At 40.6% G+C, this 20344-nt stretch overlaps 2 protein-coding genes across 7 annotated transcripts in view; one reads left to right on the plus strand and one right to left on the minus strand.

Moving 5' to 3' along the window:
• Nucleotides 1–17291, minus strand: part of bbg (PDZ domain-containing protein big bang) — a 100916-nt gene extending 83625 nt beyond the window's left edge. For both annotated transcript variants that reach the window (XM_031977676.2, XM_076368349.1), the window contains exon 1: nt 16772–17291. In XM_031977676.2, the coding sequence (XP_031833536.1) occupies nt 16772–16774 (3 nt within the window). In that variant the 5' untranslated portion in view covers nt 16775–17291. The remainder of the gene's footprint in view (nt 1–16771) is intronic.
• The window catches only part of LOC116427506 (uncharacterized), a 191833-nt gene that overhangs the window by 34510 nt on the left and 136979 nt on the right, over nt 1–20344 (plus strand). The window lies entirely within an intron of this gene.

The following is a 20344-nucleotide window of genomic DNA, read 5'->3' on the forward strand; positions in this document are numbered from 1 at the left end:
TCCGTTTCGACCGTTTTTGTTATTGGTTGATTTATGTAAAGATCGTTAATTAAACTGAATTCGACGAAGTGAAATACAGATAAGCAACTAACGGCCATATTCATTCTCTATCGTAATATATCATGTCGTCGTATTTTGTATCATTTGCGATCTTCGTTACTTCTCTTCATCGCAAATAAAACAAATCGCAACAAAGATCGTACCAGTACTTTGTATAGACTTCTTCCTACCGTAACCAGTCAGGTAGGTAGTTACAAAATAAAAGTAAACAAAGCAGAAGATTAATTATTTTCAGTGCAAACAGGACAAAAGAAAAGACAGAAATCGATGAACTGATTAATTGTTAATAAAAGTTAAATAAATGAAAGAACACGCAGAATTTTAAATCACGTGTTAAAACCGGTCATTTGACCGTCGTTCAGTTACTATGGTTACACGTGACGAATTGGAACCATAAAGAAACCATAAGCCAGCGACTCTTGATGCTTCTGTTGTTTGACTGCTATCAAATGGTAGACGGACTATAGTGCCGCGGAATAATTGAATCACCTCGTAGAGACAGAATACAGAGAACCAGCAGAGACACTGTATTCTAATTTATTAGTCGTGAACATGAAACGTAGGCTATCTTTCTGTGAAAATAATAGAAATGGCGAACACACACGATCGATGCAAGATTTTGTATTTTATTGAAGTGTAACGTGAACTGTAAATTCTGCTTAGTGTATGTAAAACATGGTGCAATTCTAGACTGTACTATAACATGTATATTTTGACGTAGCCTGACAATGAAAAGTTGAGAATACGATAACGAGAATAATTACGAAATTGGTGGTCCGTCGGTTTCCTACAAAAGAACCAAAACATAAGTAATTCATGCGTGTGAAACTCCACGCTGTCTGTAGCTGCACCCCGACCATTGAGACACTCGATACACCTACACGGTAGCTCTCAGGTTCCAAGCCAATTTCATCGGCGGAGACACGAGTGTTTTCCAAGATCATAAACACATTTGTGCATGTCTAAAGAGATTCGCGGCGGAGTTCCTTTCTCTGCCGTAGAAAGTCTCGCGGTCCATTCCTTATTGTTTTTTCTCCCAGGTTGGACGTTCCTATCTCGAGGTTTCCAGCCGAAGGTCTCGAAGGTGATAGAAAACGATCGACCGTCCAATGATTCTCCGAGGAATTCCCAGCCGATAAAATGCCTGTCGAGGCAGCGGCAAAATTATTTTATGGTCAAACGTTTCATAGTCCCTTACTTATGCTGAAACATGTTTCGGATCGTCCGTCGCTCTGCCGAGCGGATCACGAATGTTCGTGATCTGCCGCATTAAGGCCTCGTTTCTTCGACACCGAGTCGCGCTCGCTTGTAATCGCTCGGCATATTAATAACACCTGAGCCTGCGTCGAGATTTGCACTGGGTCACTGAGCTATTGGCACACTCGTTTTTATCCCCAGGTGATTTTTAGTTCAACTGATAGATCAATCTGGAACAGGTCGATTTCGCGGAGCAATGTGTACGAAATGAAAGGAATGTAACATCGAATTATTTCACTGAGCCGCGTTACTATCGTTACACGTTTATCTTGGGAAACGTGAAAGCTTGGGTTGGATTATTTATAATAGTATAGAAGATATTAATCATTGTTTAACACTAAACTAACCGAGCAGTTAAATTGACTTTTTGTAATTCCTCTGTAGCAACTCCAAGAGTGCATCTATTGACACTTGAATTGGTTTAAAATTCAGTTTGCGTATGGTTAAATCAATTTCTTTAATAATTTATCAGAGAAACACATGTTATTTGTTTAATAATTAGAAAATGAAGAAATCAGAAATGGGTCGTTTGGTCCATCTGGTAGTTTTAGTGTTAATTCAGCGAATTATAGTAATTTGATTTGATTCTGTATTCGTACTAATGATCGTACTAATTTTGATAACGAAACATGCAAATTTTCATACACTAATATCATACTTTGTTTCGTGATCGATTACTCTCATAAAAGCTACTTTATTGTGAACAATATATCAAAGTGCAGAAAGAAATGATGTATTCGCAGTAGTATAATTAAATCTTCATTAGTTATTTCTTAATGGTAATCAGTGTCTCCCTTCAACTAATGTGAACCTGGTAACACATGTTTGTATCCATTCAGTTCTTGGGTCTGACATTGATACTATAATACTAGAGGCTCGTATGTTATTCTTTTCGTTTTCGTATGAATATACACCGATCACGCCGATACTTGTTCGATCCACTGTACCTGTATCAACAGGGTAACCACCGACTTTCTTAACTGGTTCGAGACAGAAAAGCGCACGTTAACAGTTACTTCAGGATTCCTTGAGCGGGCTCTACGTCATTGATCCTGAATAATCGAGTGCAGCAGCGAACGAGCGGACTTTCTTCCGCGCGGTATTGCGGACCAGACATTCCGCTCAACACCGGAAGCCTGCCCGCCGTTGAATTATCGTCTCACGCTTTCGTGACTTTGTCAAATGGCGGCGGTTTGCGTCCGCGGCGTATCCGAATTTCCAGTTCGAAGAACTTCCTCGAGTCTGCACGCTTCGAGCGTGTTAGAACATTTCTGGCTGTTTTCAACGAATAACGTTCACGCGAGTTGCACAGTCAACGTGCAAATCGATTTTCAACCGTTTCAGTGATGAGCAAATTTTATTAACTCTTAACGGAGCACTGCCGCAAAAATCATTTTATTATTTGTATCACTGTTATTGTTGTAATATTTACAATTAACACGTTAAGTATTGGGCTGGGTCACTTCTGTGAATTTGTTTCCGCTTGTTATCTATGTTACGGAATTTTTTCGCGATAAGTAAACTTGAAATACTTCTGACCCATGCCAAGATCGCGGAGTAAAATTTGGTACTGAGATCAATATTATAATAGTTCTAAATAAATGACGTTCGTTTGCCTAAGAAATCGCAAGGGTTTATTAATACAACTTTCTCAAATCAACACATTACGACATTGTCCGAACTTTTGACCGACTTCTGACATGAAACGCGAGAATGAAAATATCGACTCCCACCACCCAAACAGTTAAAGTTAAACATTCCATTCTCTTTTTAAGATTGAATACTTGATATGATAGTACTTAATGAAAATCGTTGAATTGAGAAGTGGAAAATACGATTGAATCTCTAAACGATATGGAACTATAGATGGTTTTCCTTGATGATCATCTTCCAGATTTCGGATAATTCCTCCTGAATCTCCAGTTGTTTATCTTGATCCAAGAGGGCAGTTGGAAGAGGAAAGATTTTTAACACGTTCACAAGAGAAAGGGAAAGTTACCCGCTTAGCGATTTCTTCTTTAACACGTCGCGTGCCGAGAGAATTTTTAAGTTTCACTCGAGGCGCGTACCGAATTTCAACCCTCCACCTTGACCGTGATGACGGTTACAAGGAGAAATCGCATTATAGGTTTTTTCGTCCCGTTAATAGCGCGAGGGAACATCGACGGGAAAAAAGGAAAAAAACTGGCTTGGTCCCCGGTAAGCAAATCTCGGAGGTGTAAATCTTCCTTTCACCTGGCCGATCGGGATGATATTATCCACGACGAAGATAGCGCGGAGGCGTCAGCCCCGGACTTTACGTAATTGAACTGTAAACTGGATTTAATGTCAACACTAGACTCGACGGCATACCGGTATCTTGGATAGGATTAATCCGGATTGCAAATACCGTAAGGCCTGGATACATGTTACTCGAGTGCCCTACTGCTTTCCTGTTTCCTTCTTTCGAGTGAATGAGAAGTCTCGAATGCAAACGATACGTTGCCCGTAAATACAATTAGGCACAACGCAGACCGCGTACACTCAGGCTAAAAAGCTGTTAAATGGCAGATTATATTTCTTAATACTAAAACTACCGAACAGTTAAACTGACTTTTTGAAATTCTTGTATAGAAACTCGAAGAGTGTGTCTGTGCAGACTTTAATTGATTTTCGATTCAGTTTGCGCATTGCTACATGAATTTCTCTTGTAATACCTCAGCGACATCTGTTGTCTTTTTAATAATTGCAGAAAGAAGAACTCAGGAGTGGGTCATTTTGAATCGTCTGGTAGGTTTAGGGTGAAACGTTTGTCTTATAACAACGTGTCAGATTCGTAGTGAAGATTTCCAAAGTGATTTAGCAAATAAATATCACTCAATTCATTCGAATTCGAATATTGTTCTTTTTTAATCAAATATTATACTTAAGAGCAAACATAGATTTATGCCTACAATTTTTCTGTTTTTCCAGTAAATTATTATTAACAAAATGTAGTCGTATCGATCAGAGTCGTGAAAAAATAAGTGGCTAAGGAAACTAACGGAATTTTTGGAATCGTTAAAATACTGTCCTTTATAATTCGAACTTTGATAAATCTGTGTTGTTTGTTAAACAAAGTTAGACTTATTGAGATTTGACTGTATTTCAAAGGTTTCAATGTCTGTTCGTGACATACCCTATCTACTTATTACCAAACTACTTGTATAAACGTGTTCGTCTCAAATTTTCACAGTCGATTGTCTTTAGAAACAAGTATTAACATTACAATATTTAATTTAATTTAATTTTATTTTTCTTAATTTTTATTTTATATTATTGTATTTTATTCTATTTTATAAACGTTGAATTTAAACGTTACATAGGATTACGATACATATGCTGCTTTTTCTTCTTTTTAATTAGCGAAGACACGTTAACTTGTCATGACTTTTCCCTGATCCGGAGGTTCTCTCAACCAGAGGTTCTCGCTCGCGAAATGTGTCAAATTGTTTTTGTCCGCGTGTAATTGTGCTCACGCGAGCGTCGAGGTTCGGAAAGTTACCCAGTTAACAGATTGAAGAACATCTGTTCCTCCGTTAGCAACCAGTTGCTTTCGATATTTTAATCTTTATTGTACTCAAATCTTAATACCAGAAGAACACTCTACTAATATCATTAATACCTTCTTACAGATCCGCCACTTCCTAACCCTCTGCCTTACAATATCATGAAGATTCCAAACAGAATTTCACAAACATGAATATCACTCAAGTACGACTTCAAATCAATTATTTACCTCTTATCAATCACCATACTTTGGACCAAACACAGACACAGAATATACCCAAAACTTTTCTCTTTCCTTCCATAAACTATTCACAATAAAGTAGTTGCATTGATTTTATAATCAATAATTCTAGACGAGATTTTTCAATGTCATTTAAATGATCAAATACCTATGCTTCCAATTATTTTTAGTGTGTATAGTATATCTTGCATAACAGCCTATTTAAGTATATGTAATTTAGTTTGATAAATATATGATTCCATTACCTATCAATGATATGTATGATGTAATAGTTCTTTCCAAAAAAGTGGACCATCTCTCCCGACTTACCGTAGTCAACAAAGAAATCATAAGTCAACTGGTTAATTTGTACCATCAATTTCGAATAGTCCTGTACATCTCCACCGAAAAACGAAGAAAAAAGAACCGTAATTCCGAGCGTTTCTGGAAATAGAAGCTCACGAGCCAAGCAAACGGAAATGTTGAGCGAGTATCCGGAGCTAAATTTGAAAGTGTGTTGTAACGAACGGTCGCGAAAGAAATCGCGCGCGATTCACGGGGAAGGATTGCGGCTCCCGGGGCGGGAGCTCGGATGAGAAAGATGAAAAAAAATGTATTTGCCGGTAGGAGTCGTGCGGGATGGAGGGAGTCGAAGAGCCATACAAGTGCGCGTAACGGAATTCATAGCCGGAGGGCCGAGCGCCACATTCTCTCGATACACCGGCTCTCTCGGGACTCAGCATCGGCCGGCCTCGTGAAAATATTACGAAATCGTGTTCCGATTCAGCGGGACGCGCCCGATCGATCGAATCTGTCCCGGTTATACTTCGATCCGTTTCAAACTTGACACAGAAACCCCGGATCCGTACGATCATTCGTTTCGATGATAAATAAGCAAACGTGGGAATTCGCATAGCGTTGTTGCATGTTTCATGCAATTTGAGATAGTCGGTGGAAGAGTTGGTTAAATGTTAATTGAATGCTATTTTGCTTTATACATAGAGAGATGCACATGGTGGAAGTTATTCTGATATCTGTAATCTAATACTCCTGCTAATCCTATTATTGCACACTGTGGAATTTTGAAGATATAATGGTGGACGTTTATACAGAGTTTGATCTATAAGGGTTTAATCCTTGGATTACTGTATCTTTCTGTGTTTCACTTTGGAATAAGATTAGGTTGGAATGGATATTTATGTGTAGACGGTAACAAAACGCTCAAGTGATAGGATAATCTGAAGATTAATAAGATAGAAAGGTGAATCTTTAAATAAAATAACTGATTGATTTCATCAAATAGACTCCAAATTGGCATTGGTATGGACAACGGTGGAATTCGAGCGACTTGTTTGCTCATTTGAAAATTCTAATTACGCTCTGGGACGTATTATCACATTGGTGATCTAAGGGTTGAAGCACGTTGATGGGAAACGCGATGAAGGTCTCGTATTCAAATTGTTTTAACCTAATATGCCACTGTGAAAGTTTTTGAACGATTTAATTAGAGAACACTAGTGTTTCATAGGTGACGTCTTCCATTTAAGAACAGGCTCTTTATGATTGTATTCAATACTGACGGTTTTTCAGATAGATTATGTCTGTGAAAATGTGCTTTCAATGGATGAAAGTGGAATCGACGCATTCGGATCAGCCGGTAAGTTCAAAATTCGACGGAAAGCAAATCAAGAGTGAAACCCGTAATTACACGCTTCGCTGTTTACATGAACAATGTCGCGTCTCGCCTAATAAGCTCCCACCTTATTATTCCTCTCTAATTAAATCGAGTATTGTTTGTCCAATAAAGACAGATAAGTAAGTAAGTAAGTAAGTAAGTAAGTAAGTAAGTAAGTTAGTAAGTAAGTGAGTAAGTAAGGCATTAGACCACGGGATGATACCTCGACCAATTCAGTTAACGCGAAACGGGAGCAATTAATATTCATCTGCGAGTAATGGCGACCAACTCGACTCGACGCGACGCGAGAATGGCTCGCGCCAAAAGTTACAATGTACCAGAGGAACGATGATTTTCAATAAATCGGTTCTCACGGGACCGGTAGATGATCGGACGCAGGTTTCCGCGTGGAATGGCATTTACGATACTGCTCGTTACAGTAAACGCCACTAGAATTCTCATCGGAATGTTGTTCGCGAAATTTCGACCACGAATAGTCGGAAATAACTCCATCTTTTTTCAGTTGTCCGCGAATTACCGGGACACGCGAGTATTTTGTGTTAATTGAACGAATCTTTTTTAGACGAACGACTTGAAAAGTTTGACATGATTAAATTCTATGGTTAATCGTAAATATAATAATATGACCAACTTGAAAGAGAAATCTTCATTCTTTTTAATCTTCTTTTGTTCTTGATTGTTCACAATTGGGAGTCTTAATCAAAAGAGCGGACAAATTCCTTTGTATGTATTTGGAGTGCTCTGATTTGCTAGATTATTTATAGAATCTTTATCTAGAGTTAAATAGAAAAATAGAGCAATATCTGATAATTATTTTAAGAGTTGACATTTAGGTCAATCCATATTTTTCTATCTCCGAAGTTCGGCTGCATACCGTTTATCCATCAGTCCGTAACCTAATCCAGCATTCTACCTGATTCCTGAACCGAGTCTGTTTTAATTAAATTTAATTTAACCTTCTCTCCCTGAAGGATGTTGTCTATACCTTGAGCGTATTATAATTTATTTCTGGTTTCCACTCGTTCGATGCCGCTGTCTCTAATCAACACTAGATCACCTCACACCTTGACTGTGGATTTGACAAAGCAGTTCATTGTTTCAACATTCCACGTCCACAGTTATCAATAATGAACCTCTTCAATAATTTCTTAATTTCAATAGTATCGAGTCTGTCGAAAATGATGAATAATAAAAATCATAAATGTGGTTTGATGGCAGTAATAAACTGATCTGTTCACTCTAACCCTGCAATAGAAGTCAAGCAACATTCCATAAATATATTATATATTATATTTATGTTTAAAAATATCTGATTTTTCATTTTTTTTACGAGAAATACAAGAAGGTCGTTTTTATTGCTCGATATTTCGAATCGGAGGAAAGGAATTCAGGTGTAAAGAAAGGGATCGTCGTTACGCGACGGTTTGATGATCGAAGGCTTCGAGAAAGGAAATTAACTGGCCATTGTAGACGGTTCGCCTTCGAGGGGAGCCTTCTAACTGCTTATCCGCCTTGACACCCAAAACTGTACCGCATCCTGATAAATGCAAGGCTCGATTTACCGTGCGAGTAATCGGTTTGTTAAACAACCGGTACATCCGAACCTGCTCCGCATTGATAAACCGCTCGAAACTGACCTACAAGCGGCGCCGTACCCAATAATCGCAGGTCACAACTCTTCAGCCATTCTTTCGGAGCCATGGTCTAACTCTGACTGTCACATTCTACTTCTAGAATGTGATGCTACACATTGCTAATAGGTGCTACTGTGCTGCAACACGATAAAATATTTTGGAAATCGCTGTGATTAGAATTTTCATTATTAATTTCAAACGTGAAACATTTCAACATTAGAACATTGATATTTCACATCAAAAGAAGATTGTTATATCAATTTAACCTTTATATTAGTAATGCAATGCAATATTCTTGGATAAATTTATCGTTTTCTAAAGTGTTTCAAAGAAATGTGATTGAAGATATTAGTGTTACACAGCATGATCGGAATTTTGATAATTTATAACTCTATTTCGTTTAATATCGACGCACGAGAAATTTTAATGTTCCTATTTGAATTACAATTGTTCACAGTACCATACTGAAAATGACTCGGCGTTCAATTTCATTCGAACAGTCAGGTGTTTTATTAGTATTTGTTATAATTCCTCGTGTTATGAGTAGTCGTGTACGTGTATCATGTTCGGGCACAATTTTAATGCTTCTCAAATGTAATCATATAAGCTACAAAAACGCCGTATTAAACTAGAGGCGAATTAAGTAACCTCGATGCAAGTTTCGTTGCGGAAGATCGAGAATACACCGCGGCGCGAGGATTCAATACTTAATAATAGTCGCGCGCGCTGCAGATTCTCGCCGACTAATAAACAATCTTGTTGCCGCTGGTAATAAAGTATTTACTTTTAAGCACTGTAGCCTCACTTGGATTCTTCCCAATCGATACATGAGTAGAGTGTTCGATCCTTCGTATTATAAAATACCAAATTCGATCCTTTCTTCAACATTGTCATACAAATGAACAAAATTAAAAGGAAATCACAAAATCACAAATATTTCTCTACCAGACCCTTCTAAAAACGCTATTTCTGTGCAATATTTGAAATTATATTTCCCTTTTCCATTTCGTTAGTTCCTTAATTCTATCGCAATCACATACCCATTTTCCCACCTCCCTTCCATGCAATCTCCTTCAATTCAGTCACGTCCTCGTTTCGTCGAAAACACATTAAAATCTTAGAATACTATTAAAAAATCATCACTAGATTACATATCTTCATTTTTTCACTAATATTCCAAATGAACGAAAACACTGAAAACCGAAGTGATTTCTCAGACCATTGGAAAATTATCAATTAATATAAACAGAAACATAAACTATCCACGATTTCATTGATAGAACGTTACGCTATAATTGAAAGGTAAACGGAGTTTCAGCATTGTATGTGAAGCACGAAGGAAAACGCAAATAGACGAAAATATTGAGCGGTCTGAGAGATCGATTGTGCCGGTTAGGGGTTAAACACGCATGTATAATGGCGGCGATTAGGTATGCGGAAAGGAGTCGCGGACTCGAGGCATTTTAATGGGCAGGAACGAGGACGGGGCGAAACGTTAGGCCCTTATTCGGAGTTATCGAGCGTTCCGCGCGGAAATGTTTACACTCGGCTAAGTGGTGACTGGCAAACCCTTTGGAATCCAGCATTTTCCCAGCCGCTCGCGACGAGCCACAACGCCGGCAACGATTACGCAACGGCACGCCGCTCTCCGTCACGCTCGACGGATTTTGACAGCGTGCGTTCTCCATTCATTGTTATTAATCTACGTGCATTCATCTCGGCCCCAAAATGCGGCATTCAATTTCACGGCGGCTCCTGTTCTCGCTTAACCCCTTCAGGACTGAATTCTTCTTCAGGACGGACGAAGACGAATTCCGTTGCTGTTCGATTGCAGTTTATTTTGTTCAAATTGATACGAAAACGGATGGAGGGAATTATGAAAAACATATGAATAAAAGCAAGTGCCCGCAAGATGGACTTTAATGTTAAAATAAAATGTATGTTAACCCTTTTCACTCGGGCTCCGAATAGTCATTTAAAATTTGTCATTACAAACTGTACAGTTTTGTTATTAAATATATTATAACATTTAGATCTATGATCGATAAAAAACAGTAAAATACATGTATGATCTTTCTTTTCATGTGCGTATCATTTATTTATATACTTTTAGGGGAAATACATGTTTTCATAGTATACGTTAAGTAAATTATTATTTTCAAGAGAAATAGATATTTTTATCAGAAATGTTACTCTAACTGTCAAAAAACAGGTAGCTATTACTTTATCGATTTTATATTGGCATAGCGATTAATCCACTGGTTTGCGTTTCACTGATACTGAAATATGTGGTTTCAAAGCAGTGCCACCGGGAATTGAAGAGTTACCCAGCGCTTCTTCTTTTCTCGTTTCCACGAACAGTTTTCCTGGATTCAACGGTTACGAACCGCCGAAACTATTCGAGAAACTCGAAACTCTGAATGGAACCAGTCCCGGTCAACGAAGTTTAGCCACGCTAGACCGGTCGTCCTCGAAATTTTGTTTTCGTTCGAACGTAGCTCGTGCGGGTCTAATACGCTCGACTGGCACCGCGTTTTCTACTTTCACGCGTCGGGTAAATATTATATCCGAATTCAAATCCGAATGGACAATTCATAGGGAAAATTCATAGGGAAACCTGTTGTATCCGGATTAAGTTTGAATTCGTTTGATCTGTTTATTAACCATTTGCACTGGGGAGGCGAGTTTCGGTCGCCATTTGTTTCGATGTAGCGAGATTATAACATTAGATGTTCAATAACAAATATTCTATAGTTCATTAACACACGAAACGTTGAAATAGAACAATTCTGTTCATTGATTTATACATGAATTTTCGTTATATTAGTTTTGAAGATCAGTGATATTTCATTAGAAAGCAATGATTTATGGTGAGATAATTTGTCGAATGCAAAGGATCAATTGTTGCGGATAAGAATGCATCTTTACGTCGATCCGAACTATCGAATTTTGACACAGTTCTACGTAGTTTATAACATTTATTTTCGTGATTGTTAAGATAGAACAATATATTTACTTTTATTCCCATTTTAGCGATGCAACCACAAGTGACTTCTGACAAATGTGCATAGCAACTAGTTAAAGTTATCGCGTCGAAACCACTGTTAAAACGTTGACAAGAATATCTTCTCGCTGATGTTCACCGAAGAAACTCCAGTTACAATGAAGCTTGATTTGTCAATCGAAGTTCAAAGGTATGCAACGAATTCCGACCTAATTCACAAGCCTTTAGTGCCTCGAAAGGAAGAGTCCCAGAGCAATAAGCACCGAGTTCCGAACAGACGTAACTTTTCGTTTCGTTCGCGGAATTAATACGCGTTGAACGCTTTCGCGAGGACGGCGCGAGGCCGTCTGGAACTGCCCGTAATACGGAAGCGTTGTGTAACGGAGTGGCGCGCGAAGAAAAAGAAAAGAGAAAAATAGAACTGCGAGGGAGGCGACTGGCATGTCATTCGAGCGTTACCCGTTGAAAACGGGCAATAGAAAAGGTATCGTCGCGTACACAGTTAAGTTTGTGGCTGTGAGGCAAAACGCCTGAAGTCGCGTGTTTCCTATTTCTGTATAGCTACTGCCGTTGGAAGTTTCATTCACTGATAGTTGAATGTAGATTTCGATATTCTTGTATTGCCTTTGCCCAAATAACTCGTCATTACTTTTATTCATTTTTTTCGTTCGAAAATCTAAATTACAATTTATACGTGTCCACTAAGCCATTGCTCATTATATAATTATTCCATTTGAAAATCTAAAATTCAATTCATAGGTCTTAAATAAAAGTCGCTTTTACAAATTCGTCGCATTAGAAAATGTAGGTCACCCCTAGATATCGCTTTTACAAATTTTTCTCATTCAGAAGCCCAGATTCCAACTTATACATGTCCACTAGACATTGCTTATTACACAGTCTCCTTGAAACCCTAGATTCCAATTTATAGATTCCAACTAGACTCGATAAATAAATTCCGATTTCAATAAATTCCAATTTGAATATTTCTAGACATCGCTTTTACAAAAATTCGCCTATTCGGACACCTAGATTCCAATTTATGTGTTTCCATTAGACATTGCTTATTACATAGTCTGCTCGAAAACTTAGATTCTAATTTATAAATCTCAACTAGACCCGAGGGTTGCGATAAATATATTCCAATTCCAATAAATTCCAGTTTGAATATTTCCGCTAGACATTGCTTTTGTACACCTTTTCCGCTAAAAACCATGAATTTCAATTCAGAAATCTCCATTAGACGTTACTCCTATATTTTCCTCCTTAGAAAACGTCAATTCCAATTCATAAATCTCGATTAAACTATCATTTTTCTCATCTGAATCTACAAATTCAGGTCTCAATGGACACACAGATTGAAATCTCCCGAAAAAGCGATTCACATTCTTTCGCCATGTGAGCACAGATTCGTTCGCGCTTCCTAGCCGCGGGGTCGCCGGTGGCTCGCGCGGACGAAACTTTCTACGTCGGGGATCGGGAATAATTACACATGCATCGGCTCGCGGAATACCTCGGAGCTAGAAAATGACGGCGCGGCCGGGCCCCCGAGAGTCCGGCGTCTTTCTTTCTCTCTCTCTCTCTCTTTCTCTCTCTATCTCACCGTGCGCGTAGGATAAAAACTGCGAAATGCCACATCGGCTTTCAAAGGCCCCTGCGCGGCCGCTCCGCGACACGTCGAAAACTGGTTTCGCGGAGAGATTTCTTGTCGATCAAAGGAAACGTCGTCCCGCGCTATCGGCAACCTTTTACTCCCACCGTTAGCGGGACACGTCGGGAAAACGGTTCCGCTGTTTTTCGGATTAATCGATGCAGCCTGGAATAAGGAGCTTGACTAACGAGTGCATAAATGAATGATAATGAACGCCGGAGGAAATGCTTCGCTACGCTCGTGCCTGTTATGGTACGGGTTTGTCGCGTTCTTGCAGGCTGGATCAATATGTTTAGCGATAAATAAATGCCATGGCGAGGGGGCCGTCGGGTCTAGAAACTTTGGCAATTGACGGTTTCGATGTGATAGCCTTATGATTGACTAGATGCGTAGAGTTTCTGAAAGTTTAATGTTAGATGTTGCATAATGGTAGCGGAATACCCTAGCAACAGCAGCATTAATCATTAAACAAAGAAAGTGGCCACTTTCATATTGTTTCAAGGTTTAGATTCTAAGAACTAGTAAAGTCCTAGTAAATTTAATATTCGCTGTGAATACGAAGAATGCGATGTAGAATTGTAACATATCAGCGTTAGCTGAATAGCCGACGTGTCTTCGTCAACGACTGCAAACGCGTCCTATAGCTGTTGGTCGTGAAATATCCCTAATCGAGAAAAATCCCTGTCGCTGTCTAGCTTAGACAGCTTAGCACTGATCGGATGATGGACTGAAATAGCAGCCATCAAATTTATTGCTCACGAGAGAAGGACCTGCGAACGTGTCAGGCTGGAGTCGGCTTGATACGAAGAACTTGACACAGATGTTCGGAATGAGGACACGGCTGCCAGACGCTAAAACACAAAAGGAGCAGAGGGAAGGACGCAAAAAGGAAAATCCGTTTTCTTTCATCTCATTTGTTGCGAATCGTTCGCGATCTAATGATCGTCTGCGAGTTAGCAGCAGCAGACGTTAGCGGGATTAGTCTGGGAAACCGTTCCGCTGCATTTCGGATTAGAGTAACCCGTGATCGTTATTCCCCGGCAAACGCGATTGGAACTGGGCTTTATTTTTAAACGCCCGGGGAACGATCAGCCGCTGAGGCTAGCGACAACGGTTTCTAATATTCCCTTGATGTAATGTCAGCATGACGTTCATCGAAGCCGTAGAGCCGCGTCCCGTTAAACGGATTACGCGGATGTTCCTCGGATAGCGGGGTGGCAGATCGCGAGAGGTATTGCGTGTCCAGTCGAATAGTAATAACAATAATGCGACTTTAATGCGTTGTCGATGGTTAGCGCGGAATGGAAGGGGACGGGCAAATGGCAACACATTTCTGCTCTGAAGTCAATGCACGCAAATGTTTCTTTGCACTGAAATGTTCCTATAATAATAGAATTTTGAAGAAAGAACGATGATTCGATTGGACGTTAATTTAATTGAATGAGATTTGTGTAAGTTGTTTGGAAGAAACACACGATAGCACGGGGATAAACGTTACGGAATCGACGTTGTAACTGGCCCTGAAATTAACCGACCTTTGACATTATCGTCGGAATATGAGAGTAAAGAAGATTAACGCAGTACACCGGTATTCGAATCGAATAATTATGGTGTATGAGTAACGTTAATGCTTTAATAGTAACCCTAATGTCTACATCGATTGCATTAAAAATCTGTTAGAGCGAACATCCTCAGCATCCCTGTCTGATAAATTATTTCTGCCAGAGGTTACCTAAAGATCAACTGTTATTATTGAATTTCTCTTTTTATTCGTTTTAAGGTCGCAGCGGTGGAAATGTCTTATCTCATTAAACAAGAAAAATTATCATCTTGAAATTCCGAATACACTCGTATGCAAATACGAGGAAATAAAAGATACGGGAAATAAAATGGATTAATTCATTTTACTTTTATTTACTTGGATTAATTTAAGTAGCGAGTCAGGTGGAAGAATTTGGAAGTTTACAGACTTAGAAGGTGTGGCCCGAAAGGATGATTTAAGACTTGACCTGATGCAGCAGGTTAATATTTGATATCCGTCGTACACTTCTTCATTGACTTTTGAAGCTTTAGTGGAAGACTATAAGAAAAATTCATATAAACGTATGTCCTGTTCAATTTTGTTTTCTTGCAGTTCTTTGTATTTGTCGTAAGCTGACAGTGTCCGTAAACTCACGTTGTAATCCAGGAATATTACGGGACTGTATTTTATTGTAGACGCACCCCTGACCGTAGACTCGCACCACCTGTTAGGATCACTTCCGCGTGACTAACGTCTCGAATAATAGCTCTGTCGTCATCCGCGCGCTCATGATCCGATATTTATTGCATGTAGCGTTGGACAAAACGTTATTCATGTAACGAATGAGAGGATAAAAACAGCAGATTGGAATTCTTCTTTGAATCAAATCGTTTTTGACGTTCGTAAACTAATAGACGATTGAACAAGAATTCTTTCAGATATTCATTTGAATTAGAATGTCTTTGTTTCTGAATATCGCCGTTGAAAGTTTTGTTCAGTGATAGTTGACGGTAGAGATTTCAATATTTTTGTATTGTTCTTTTTCGAAACTAATAGACTTGTTCATCAACTAATAAACGATCGAACAAGGATTGTGCCAAATATTTATTTGAATTAAAAAATTCACTCGAATGTATGTCGATTATACGATATACTATGTTATTCGACTTTAAATATTTTCACGTAATTATTTCCATACTGACAGTTCCCATTCGCCAAATTAATCATCGTCGCATACCTGAATAATATTTCCACGGGTGCGGAGGCAGTCATCGGCGTATCACATCGAAGAAATCCGCGTTACGTCAGCGAACACACGTTCGAAATTATCCGCATTGTTATTCGAATGGATTCATCGAACGAACCCAGACCAATTATTCATATCAGCATACAAAATAGCTTTTCCACGACCGATCAGAATATTCAAATACAAAAGGCAATATTCTTGTAAATAAGTCTCGTAAACATGAATCCTACTGGTCAATTACCTCTGGCAAATACCGATTCTAAACGGTTCTAAATAACGACGAGAAACAATCACATAATCACCATTTCGTTTATAGCAACACGCAAAGTATTCTGAGGAAAAGTTCTTAGACCATTATTACCTGATCCCATATTTTCTATTATCTGTCCCTATCATTGTTTCAACGTTCCGATGACTATTTCAATGTCCCCATTATCAAATACTTATAATCATTAACTTCCACTTCCTATATACGACTGCCACAATCGAACATTGAAAAATCTGTATCATTCCATATCATTTATATACCCGTACTGATATTGTTCTAACGAAAGAATATAGAGATAGGATATCCTCTATCTATTACAAATCATACATACACTACACGACATCCAACGATTAATCATCAACTAAACCTAGACTTCCAACAAACAGAACTGAAAACCTATTACCAATTTCCAATCACAGCAACAAACGTAGCCTTTTAACAGACATACAATCCTTCCTTCTACAAAATTACCAACCCTAAACTAGTTCTACCACACTTCTCAAGAGTCAACTACGGATTTCACAACCCACCAAATCGCGAAAGATCGTTCCTCCCAAAAAGCCCCCTCAAAAGATCTAGGAATCACTGCCGTGCCCCATTCCAGCGTTCCACGAGAACCGTCGAACGCCTCTGGTTCCTCGGGAAACTTCCCGCACCACTTCCCACGCCGATTACCGGTACTTACCATTCATTCGCCACTCGTTTTCATCGTCTGGAAGAGCGCCGCGGCGCGCGGGCCGCACTTGTGTCCCGCGCGCGCGTATCCCGGCAGTGGTCCCGGCCGCCCACGTGATGTATCCCGGACCCCCGGGTTCCTCGGTCCTCCAGTGGAACCGCGCGGTCCGATACCGTTAACGCCTTCGGTGTGCGCGTCTGGCCGCGAACGCGGCGATATCACGCAATCACGCGATCACGATCGACTCCGATAAACCCGATCCCTCTTTGGCCGCAGCGTAACGCGCCTCGCTATACGTGGCACGTCAGGTTTGATCGTCAAAGGACCTCGCGTTTAGCTCCTTGCCCCCTTTTTCCTTCGATGACCGACGAACAGTTCACCGGGGCGAACGAGCCTAGCCGACACGGGGCGACGCAGCAGTGCGTGGCGATCGAGCAGCACGATCACGTGGCCGCGACACGCGGAAATCAATGGTTCGACGTGCATTCGGGACAACGCGCCGTGCCGGACTGGCTCGCCAGTAGGCTGACTTTCTTCCACGCCGCGCCGCGGATCGCCCCTTTGATTACAAACACCGTCTCCTGTCTCCTTCCACCTTTCGCTGCCTCTCTCCCTCTGCCCCTCCATCTCCGCCCCCTCTCGAGCTCTTTCTCGTTCTTTTTCCCACTCTTGTCCCTGCTCCCTCTCTCTCTCTCTCTCTCTTTCTCTCTTTCTCCTGCTGTTCGCCTGTCCATGTCCGCCCGCGTCCCCCGTTTACTCAATCTCCGTCGGCCGCGGCGGACCCCCACCAGCGACCACCCATGCCCATTCGATTCCGGGGCCCGCTCGAATCAGGCGCCCCTCGAATTTGGTCACGCGATCGACATATCCGCGGATGCTTTTGCCTATAGCGGCTGGCGGTCACGATATAGTTCTCTGTGTGGAAATTAGTCCTTAGGGATATTGAGCTGGTGCTTTGTTTTGGATTAGAAGCTGCGCACAGGTTTCTTTGAGGAGTTTATGCGAATCTGTTTTTTTGATTTTTGATGTGTTCTATGGTATTCTTTTGGAAGTTTGTCGTTACGTATTTTTAGGAAACTGTTGGATTAGTAGAGATCGTAACTGGAGATTTGCGAAATATCTGCTTCCTGTTTGTAGGGTTTTGTGCAGTCCGATTCAATCGCGTATTGTATTCTTGAAAACTTGAATTTGCACGAAGATTCGAAGTCCGTTAACTCTTTCCAGTAGAGGCGCCTCTCAGTAATCTGGTTGTGATACACCATTACGGTTTGGTATTTAATATTGAGCTTTGTATAATGTATTAATAGGTGGAATATTGAAATAAAGAATTCCTCAAGTTTCAGAAAACACTGAGTATTTTAGTAAAAAATCTCTAGACCTCAAAGGGTTAATCGTAGTTGCCGAGCGAATCGAAGTCCGCCCGTTGATTCAATAGTCCCCTGAATGAAAAGGAGGGACCTTTGGTACTTTCGAAGCGATCCGACTGTATCGCGGTCTCCCCAATTTCGACACGCACCTTGCTCCTCCGATGTGGGCTACAGGTTGACCCGTTCGGACGAGATTCTGCGGTACACCTGTGCGTTAATGCTCGGCGCTCGCCGCGCCGGCTTCGGAGAAGCCCGTATTTCGACGTTATCCGCCGATTCGATACACGTAACACCAGACTCCATCGTTGTTCGCCGCGCACCTGCTCAAATATCGGGACCCGCGGGTGCCATATTTTTCACTGGTTGTCATTATCGAGAACGCATAGAATCGTTCCCTCGGATTTTTACGAGCCGAAAGAAGGCCGAGTCCGAACCGTTAAATATATCGGCGAATAATCTTCTTTCCTGCTGCACGTACTTTAAACTCGAGGAACAGGAAATTAACGGTGGGCTGCTGATTAACGAGATTTGGCAAACGAACGCGTTTTGCGGTATTATAATTCACGACTTCAGTTTGATCGGGGTTTGCGGTTCTGTTCGATAATGTTTGCGACTATCTACGAGCTTGAATTCCATATTCGCTGCTACGTAATGTGGGAATTCCTCAAATACGTTTACAATCCTTTCAAACATCTATGTGCTCTGACACTGTTTGAGATAGTTTGAAATTGTTTGAAGCTGTTTCAACTGAAACCTTTTCCACCATTGTTCGTCAGATTCTAAAACAAACATCTCCAAATATCCACACATCTTCCAAATAAATACACAACAAACAGTTTCACGAAACAAAATCAAACCCGTGCTATGTGAATTCCAAAAATTACGGAGCAGACTAGAGACCACGTGCCAACGCGTAAAAGTCGCGGTCGTTTTCTCGTTTCCTTTCTGCCTGAAATCAGGTGGCGGTCAGGAGATACGCCGACAGACGTCGGAGTTTCACCTGAATGGCGAAGCCAGAAACGAAGATCCAGCGCGCTTGTTCTTCTCCCAGGCCCGCGGAGAATGCCGGGTACGCGGCGATCCTGCGAGATTCTGTGGCGGACAGACGTCCCATATTATCCTCGGACTTTCCATAACGATTAAGCCAGGAGAAAAGTGCCCGAGGCGTACTCTCGGCGAGTATTCTCCTTCGCCGGCGCTGTTATTACCGTCTCCTTATTCCCCTCGTCACAAGGGGGAAGTCTAACGCGGCGCGAGTCCAACGTCCATCGGCGGAGCGCTCCTTAATAAGCCCGTAGTCCTGGCCAGCCGTAAAATTCATTCCTGTAACGAGGACGTACGGAATACAACCTAAAATAGCTTTCACTGAACCATTGTGGCTTTCGTTGGATCGTCTAGCCGGCGAGAACGGCTCGAAACGCGGTATACACCTACACTGCCGGTCAAAAGTTTCGGACCGCTAAATCGATTAACCCTTCAGGTTGACCCTTAGGATCGGCAACGTTATATTTTTTTTTAGAAAAAACCATTTTTCTGTGGATTTATTTGAAAGATTTTACGAAGAGTTGTCAGGATGAAAATATAAGTAACAATATGTAGATCGGTTTCATTCGACAATTATACGTGTTAATAGGATTGAGAATTGGTTTGAATAAACTGATCGAACGACTTGAAAATTAATGCGATCTTTGTTGATGAATTTCTGCGTAGATTTGTTTTATGTCCGGTTCATAATTCGATGTTCCCAGTTTTCAGCAATTTTCTGTAATGTGTGTGTGGACCAAAACTTTTGAACCGCGGTGTACATCGACGATCGATAGGGACCCACGAACTCGTAAAACACACTGTTCCTCGATCGCCGGTATCTTTATGCAGATTCCGATTTTTATAGCCGCGGTTGGAGGAATATCAGCTGTAGGTATTAGTTAAATAAAAGTAGCGTGAAAGCATTGTGAAACCTTGCCGATGATGCTTACATTATGTTGATTCACAAATCGCAGCGAGCTACGGCTGCATCCTCGCGTATAATAATCACATTTTTCACCGGGCTTGTTAACAGTTTTAGAAAGTGCTACTTTTACTTTCTGTAATTATTACGCTTAATACGATTCTTCGTTGAGATCTTGGACTGAAAGGAGTTGAAATTTTGATTGTTAGGGGCTGCACCGATGGCTTTCGATGATGGTAAGGGGTGTTTGACTGATCCTGGAGGCCT

Source organism: Nomia melanderi, chromosome 6, assembly GCF_051020985.1.
Source record: "Nomia melanderi isolate GNS246 chromosome 6, iyNomMela1, whole genome shotgun sequence".
Lineage (NCBI taxonomy): Eukaryota > Metazoa > Arthropoda > Insecta > Hymenoptera > Halictidae > Nomia > Nomia melanderi.